This window comes from Tiliqua scincoides, chromosome 2, assembly GCF_035046505.1.
Source record: "Tiliqua scincoides isolate rTilSci1 chromosome 2, rTilSci1.hap2, whole genome shotgun sequence".
In the NCBI taxonomy this organism is placed as follows: Eukaryota; Metazoa; Chordata; class Lepidosauria; order Squamata; family Scincidae; genus Tiliqua; species Tiliqua scincoides.
The window spans coordinates 691,136-698,292 of NC_089822.1; the positions used below are offsets into that span (position 1 = coordinate 691,136).

Consider the following 7,157-nt stretch of genomic DNA (forward strand, 5'->3'; position numbering starts at 1 on the left):
GGAGGACCCTACCCTTAAGGAGACCCCTGCTCCTAAGGAACTCCTGGCCACCGGGGATGGGTCCAGTGACAGGCCCACAGGCCAAATAGGCCCATGGAAGCTCTTTAACTCTTTAAGCCCCCGTGATAATTGGGCTCTCCCAAATCTTGAAATATGATCAAGCTTTGCATATTTTCCTTTCTGTCAATTGCAGCTAATCAATGAGGAAACTTATTTCTGGTCATCTGGTCATCATTGCTAAATTTCGTCACTTCCTGCTTAATGACAGTTGCTTCTGGCACTCTGTAGGCACTGTGAATTCTGTGACCTGCTGTATGAAATGAATTTGACACCCTTGGTACTCTGGTGCATTCCCCTGCTCAGGATAATAATACTTAGCGTATGTGCAACGCTTTCCATATACATTTCATAGGAAGAACCTGGTGCTGGATTAGGTCCATCTAGTCCGCCGTTCTGCCCCAGCTCACCAGCAGGGGAAATAGACATAGTTCTCTCTGGCCATTAGTCTCGTTCAGAGGATCGCATACATGATCTTACAGTAACCCTGTGAGGTAAGCAAGTATTGTTGTCCCCACATTGCAATTGGGCAGCTGAGTCTGAGGAGCAACAGCTTCCTAAGGCTGCCCAGGGAAGTCTGGATCTCACTCTTCAGAAGCTTCCCCTTGTGATAGTTAAAATCAGAAATAGCTGGCATACTGCCTGCCATGATCTCTGGCCTAGTCATACCAGAGGCATGATAAGGAAGGATAAATACTTTGGTGGTGGGCATGGTTCAGACACCAAGAGGGAGCAGAATCTGCTGCAGACAGGTCTCCCCCCACCAGTTGACACACTTTCGGACAACATTAACTCTGCTTGGCACCAGGAATGTGCTATCCACATTTTTGACTGCCTTCTACTAGAGGGCTCTTCCATGATGTCACCTGGCAAGGCAAGGGTGAGGAGTCCTGTCTGAAGCTGAGGAGTCATGCAGCAGGCAGATGCCCTACTTGGGCCCTGACATGACCTGGTCATAGTGGATTGCAAGCAGAATTGAGTGTCTTCCCTCTGCACAGGCCCGCCAAGCAGCTCCCTGCGTGCTCTTCTTTGATGAGCTGGACTCCATTGCAAAGGCCCGTGGTGGGAACATCGGGGATGGTGGTGGGGCTGCAGACAGAGTCATCAACCAGATCCTGACAGAGATGGATGGTATGTCGACCAAAAAGAACGTCTTTATCATTGGCGCCACCAACCGACCAGACATCATCGACCCGGCCATACTGCGGCCCGGGCGCCTGGATCAGCTGATCTACATTCCGTTGCCCGATGAGAAGTCTCGTGTGGCCATTCTCAAGGCCAACCTGCGGAAATCGCCTGTTGCCAAGGCAAGTGTGTGCCGGGGGTGAGGGGTGCGTGTGTGTAACCTGTTGCCAAAATATGCATGGATATGACCCTATCAGTGAAGTCAAAATGTGTTAAAAATTGTGTTCGTAGGTCTAGTTAGGTGGAAAAGAAATTTGTTTACTTAGCTTTTAATGCTGTATTTCCTTCTGGATTCTGTATGCCCTGGCTGAGCTTTCGTGCTTGTGTTACTAGGTGATACGAACTTCATCCTAGTGACTGAACTTCCTTGAGGGACAAAAATACATTTCTGGCTTCTATGTATGGAGAATAGATCAGTCCCCTGAGAATAGGGACTGAGGCCACCCATTCCCTGTGTCAGCTCTTAAAGATCAAGCCTGCTGCTCCCTGGCCTGGGATGTAGTCTCCACACACATGACTGCACGGGAAAGGGTGGTTAAAATTGAAGGCCTGAGGCACTCTGACACCTGGAGGGCTTTTCCCTACAGAGATAGCAGTAATTCCAACTTCTGTGAAGGAGGCAAGTATCAAAATGCAGTAGCTTGTAGGTACCCTTTCAAACTTTGACACAAGGAAAGCCGTGCTAGGGGATGTCATGGGTACCTGACTTTCTGGGTACTGGTGTCTTTGGGTGCACTGGGCAGCACTTTAGACAAGAATCCAAAGCCAGGTCAGGCTTCTGAAGGAACTTTTCAGGGTCTTCTTGTTTGGTGCCTTTGCAGAGAGCTTCTTTGAATGAGTTGACTGCTCTGTTAAGCCCACCTGGGGTCACCTTCTCTGTGGTGGCTGTCCAGTGAGAGACTGTCATTGCTTGTTGCTACTGGCTGGAGGTGTGACATATGGAACTTTCCTTCATTGCTCAGGATGTTGACCTGGAGTTCCTGGCTAAAATGACCAATGGCTTCTCAGGAGCTGACCTCACAGAAATTTGCCAGCGGGCCTGCAAGCTGGCCATCCGCGAGTCTATCGAGAGCGAGATCAGACGGGAGCGTGAGAGGCAGACCAACCCTTCAGCCATGGTGAGTGCCTGAGTGGTGTGTGTTGGCAGGGCTGTGGCTGGCATGGGACTACAGTGTGCTTCTCGTGCTGAAAGCTAGAACTTCTCTGCTCTAGGAGGTTGAAGAGGACGACCCAGTCCCTGAGATCCGACGTGACCACTTTGAGGAGGCCATGCGCTTCGCCCGCCGCTCTGTCAGCGACAATGACATACGCAAATATGAGATGTTTGCACAGACCCTACAGCAGAGCAGAGGCTTTGGCAGCTTCAGGTAATCATTGTGGCTTAGCCATTCGTTTTTCCTGTTGCCAGATGGCTGTTGGCATTGCGTATGCTTTTGTTCCTGTGTTTGTGCAGAAGTCTAAAAGCAGTGGTCGGAGCTTTAACTCCTTGAATGTCTGCAGGTGCTCTCCACTGACTCTGTGGAGACATTGCAGAAGTGGGAATGTGACAGTCTGCTGTAAATGGTGATGGGTGGCAAAAGGGTAGGAATTCAGTGGCAGCTCCTGCGGTCCATCTTCCCAGAGGGAGCCTCCTTCTCCGCTCCCTCTTAGCAAGCCAGTCTCTGCAGGATCTTTCAGACTTTTGGGGATCCATAAAGAAGCAAAATGGAGAGACTGGTGGTATGTGACTTGGACTCTGGCGAGAGTGCACCATCAAAGACTGGGTCTCTTCCTGACACTGGTGCCCCTTTTACCGGTGTCTAGCATTACTGCTGTCTCCCCCTCCCCCTTTCCGTGAACACACACAGTGCTCTGTTTCTAGCTACCATATGGAGGTGTCCTTGATGTCTCTTGACTTCACGACAGCCTGAGAAACCAGTGTGGATCTGAGCAAGAGGGTGGGCTCACCTCTTTAGTTTCTTTCTCTGTCACTGACCCCGCCCCCAAAGGACTAAAAGAGGGTGAGAAATGTAGGGATGTTCTGTGGCCTGCGGTAGCCCACACTTGCCAGCTTAAAATGTGAGGGTCTGAGAAATGCTTTTGGGACAGGGGGTGGTATTAGTCATGCAGGATTCATGTTTGGTTCCTAAACTGAAATGAAGTCCCTAAAACACCCTTTTAAAAAAAAAATCTTAGGTCCCTAAAGTCCTCCAAAATGGGTATATGAAATTTATCTTGAATAATTTATGTAAATTTTTATGATTTTAAGTATAATTTTTTTGGCAATTTGCAGCAATTCAGGCCTAATGTTGCATTTCTCCTGGAGGTATTTCCCAGACATAACAAAGTGTTTCTGTACTTTTGATTGGAAGCTGAGGATTTCCACTTTAACTTTTTTTTGTACACCAGGCACCCAACTCCAAATCTCCAGATGACCTCTCCCAGCAGTTTTATATAGATATTAAATAACATGGGGGCTGGGGGCTGGGGCTAAGAATAGGCCCTCAGTTTGGCTGTACTTGTCGTAAGAGGCGACTAAACAGCCACCGGGTAGATGGGACTCGTCAGCCTAGGAAGGCAGCTCATCTAAGAGAAGGAAACTCTGACCTCAAACCTCCACTGCCTTGTGGCTACATCCAGTTCTGGAAAAGGCTTCAGGAGTCAACCTCGAGGCAAAATCAGGAGCCGGAGTCCCTTAGGCAGTTCATGGCTGAACACAGTCACGTTCTGGCAACTCCTGCGACGCCGCTGGAACCAACCGTATTGGCTTCTGCCTTTCCATTGGACCATTCCAGCGGCGTGGAGAGGGGGGATTTGCTGCATGGGTAACAGCCTATCCTCCATACCTTCTTTACCCAGGCTTCGCGCACTGGAGAGGACACTCTGTTCCAGAACCACCATTCAGAGTGTGACACCATAGTCTTCCGAGACTGAAGGATGCCAACAAGTAAAATAACATGGGGGACAGAATAGAACCCTCCAGCACCCACATCTCAAGGTCCAGTGTGCTGAGCAGGAGTCCCCCAGTACCATCATCTGGGATTTGTCGCCCAAGGAGTGGAACAACCACAAAACGGTGCCCCCAGTCCCCAACTTGGCCAACCACCCTAGAAGGACACCATGAGTGATGGTGCTGAAAGGTCCAAAAGGACCAGCAAGGATGCATTCCCTCCATCCAGCCCTCAGTATAGGTCATCCACCAAGGCGACCAGGTCTGTTTCTGTCCCAGGGCCCTTCCAGAATCCCTACTGAAGGGGATCCAGATAATCCACTTTATCCAGAACCCTCTGGAGCTGAGAAACCACCACTTGCTCAGCCACTTTGCCCAGAAATGGGAGGTTCGAGACTAGCTGATAATTATCTAACACAGTGAGATTCAGGAAGGGCTTTTTTGGGAGGCGGCAAAGCACTGTCTGCTTTAACGCCATTGGCAGTACTCCATCTCTCAAATATGGCTAAATTAATAGATGCACATAAGAGCTGACTTTAAGACAGGCTAAAATTGAACTTAAATAGTTAACATGCATTGAAAATTTTTTTTTTATCTTAACTAGCTTAGTGGTAAGGTTTTAAAGGACTCTTTTGAGTGACATTTTTGTTGGTCCCATAGTTTTTATGAGATTTCTATTTTGGTCCCTTTGTTTAACCTGAAAGTCCCTAAACTAGACCTGAATATGAGCCCTGGTCAGGCCTCTCTCGTGCATCCCCCCTTCTCACTTCTACCACCACTCCCACCACCTCCTGGTCCACTTGCCTTCTTCCTCAGAGGTGGGGTGTGTGTTGACCTCTCTTGTCTCTGGGCTGCCTCTTGCAGATTCCCATCAGGGAACCAGGGCGGCGCTGGACCAAGTCAAGGCACGGGAGGCAGCGGCGGTGGAAATGTTTACAGTGAGGACAACGATGATGATCTCTATGGTTAAAGTGTGGCCAGAGTGGACCAAACTCCAGAACAGGCCGCGTTGTACAGGGCAGTTCCAATGGTCAGTGGACTCCTGGCTTCTTCATTCCTTGGTCAGACCCATATAGCTGCGTGTGAGGCTCTGTAAGCTGGAATCTCTGCAAATGTGAGGCATTTGGTTGGGGAGGCAGGTGGGCAGTTAATGAGGAGGGGAACTGATTACACTTCTGGGAAATCTCTGTTCTAGTTTATGGCAGAACCAGCAGCTTTAGCAACGGGTACAACAGTAGCCTGTAAAAAAACAAAAACCCACAAAAAATTAAAAAAAATCTCATAACTTTAAGATGGTCTTGTCCATCCTTTGCTTGATGTCTGTCTTCAGCTGATCTCATATTTCCTCCCAGCCTTGGGCACCTTCTCAAGGCAGAGCTTTACATAGCGCTTATGCAGGGCTGCTAGCAGCTGCTTCACTAGAAAAGTGCAAGCGTGCTGGTTGCCCAGCAGCACCTGGCTCCAAATATCGGCACAGAAGGCAGCACTGCTCCTCTTCCTGCATTACTGAGGGCCACCGGGGCAGGCGTCCACAAGAATATATGTCAGGGGCAAGCCAGTAAAGTAAGTGCCACGCTTGGAGTATTGCGTCCAGTTCTGGTCACCACATCTCAAAAAGGACATGGTGGAAATGGAAAAGGTGCAGAAGAGAGTGACTAAGATGATTGCTGGGCTGGGGCACCTTCCTTATGAGGAAAGGCTACGGCGTTTGGGCCTCTTCAGCCTAGAAAAGAGGCGCCTGAGGTGGGACATGATTGAGACATACAAAATTATGCAGGGAATGGACAGAGTGGATAGAGAGATGCTCTTTACTCTCTCACATAATACCAGAACCAGGGGACATCCACTAAAGTTGAGAGTTAGGACAAAAGAAAATATTTCTTTAGCCAGCATATAATTAGTCTGTGGAACACCTTGCCACAGGAAGTAGTGACAGCATCTTGCCTAGATGCCTTTAAGAGGGGACTGGACAAATTTCTGGAGGAAGAGTTCATCACGGGTTGCAAGTCATGGTAGGTATGAGCAAGGTAGAGGTAGTCTGCCTCTGATTACCAGATGCAGGGGAGGACACCAGGACACAGGTTGTGTCATCTAGTGTGTTCCCTGAAGCATTTGGTGGGCCACTGAGATACAGGAAGCTGGACTAGATGGGCTTTTGGCCTGATCCACTGGGGCTCTTATGTTCTTGAGTGATGGACCTAAAGGGTGGCAGAAGCAACAGCAAGAGATCCCCTTGCTACTGCACGGGGGCTTTAGGGCTGGAATCTTCCAGTAAGTCCTGAACCAGGAGCTTCCATGTTAGGCCTTCTCTACATTCATTCACTAAAGTAGTGAAGGCTTTGCTTTGAAAGGGTCCGATCTGCAGGGTCATGAGCAGGGGGGCTTGGTGTCAGCAGTAATTGGGTAGGAAGATAGCAAGAAATGCAGGAGGAAACTGTCAGGCAACAATATTCTGTGCCCAATCTTGGCATGGATTTATGGGTTTATTTTAGAAGAACTTGCATGAATGGCTCTGAAGATATCCTCAGAAGTGCGCTGGGAATTGCTGTGGGAAGCTGAGAGGGATGGCTGAATGTGAATAACATGTCCAGTAATGGGGAGTGAGATTTCAGAGTGGCTTATTCTTTCCATGACAGGTAAAATGAGAGAAAATAGGCAGACCTGTTCACAGCTTCTGTGGATGCAGGATTCTGGTTTCCTTGGCATAAACCATGGAATGCCTGGGCACCACTATGCCCTTGTTTTTCAAAGCAAAGAGTATGTCTGGCTCTGGGCATAATCTCAGTCTACAAAAGGGCTCTTTTGACCCCTGGTCTGCAGGCAACTGTAGCTTTGAGGTTATCATAACTGTGATATGAATCAAGAGTCTCTGAGTTAGGGAATGGGCCTGGTTGTAGGTAATAAAAGGTGGAACTTCCTTGACTGTTAATGGCTGCACCCTACTTCTGCAGGAAGTCTTTCTTACTGCAACATTTTCTCCAAGTAG

The 7,157-nt window shown here is 48.8% G+C and overlaps 1 protein-coding gene across 1 annotated transcript in view; it reads left to right on the top strand.

Moving 5' to 3' along the window:
* VCP (valosin containing protein) overlaps nt 1–5,462 on the top strand; it is a 33,374-nt gene extending 27,912 nt beyond the window's left edge. The window contains exons 14-17 of the mRNA XM_066615023.1: nt 1,056–1,364; nt 2,205–2,360; nt 2,455–2,609; nt 5,036–5,462. Coding sequence (XP_066471120.1) covers nt 1,056–1,364; nt 2,205–2,360; nt 2,455–2,609; nt 5,036–5,141 — 726 coding nt within the window. The 3' untranslated portion in view covers nt 5,142–5,462. The remainder of the gene's footprint in view (nt 1–1,055; nt 1,365–2,204; nt 2,361–2,454; nt 2,610–5,035) is intronic.
* The last annotated feature ends 1,695 nt before the right edge of the window (nt 5,463–7,157 follow it).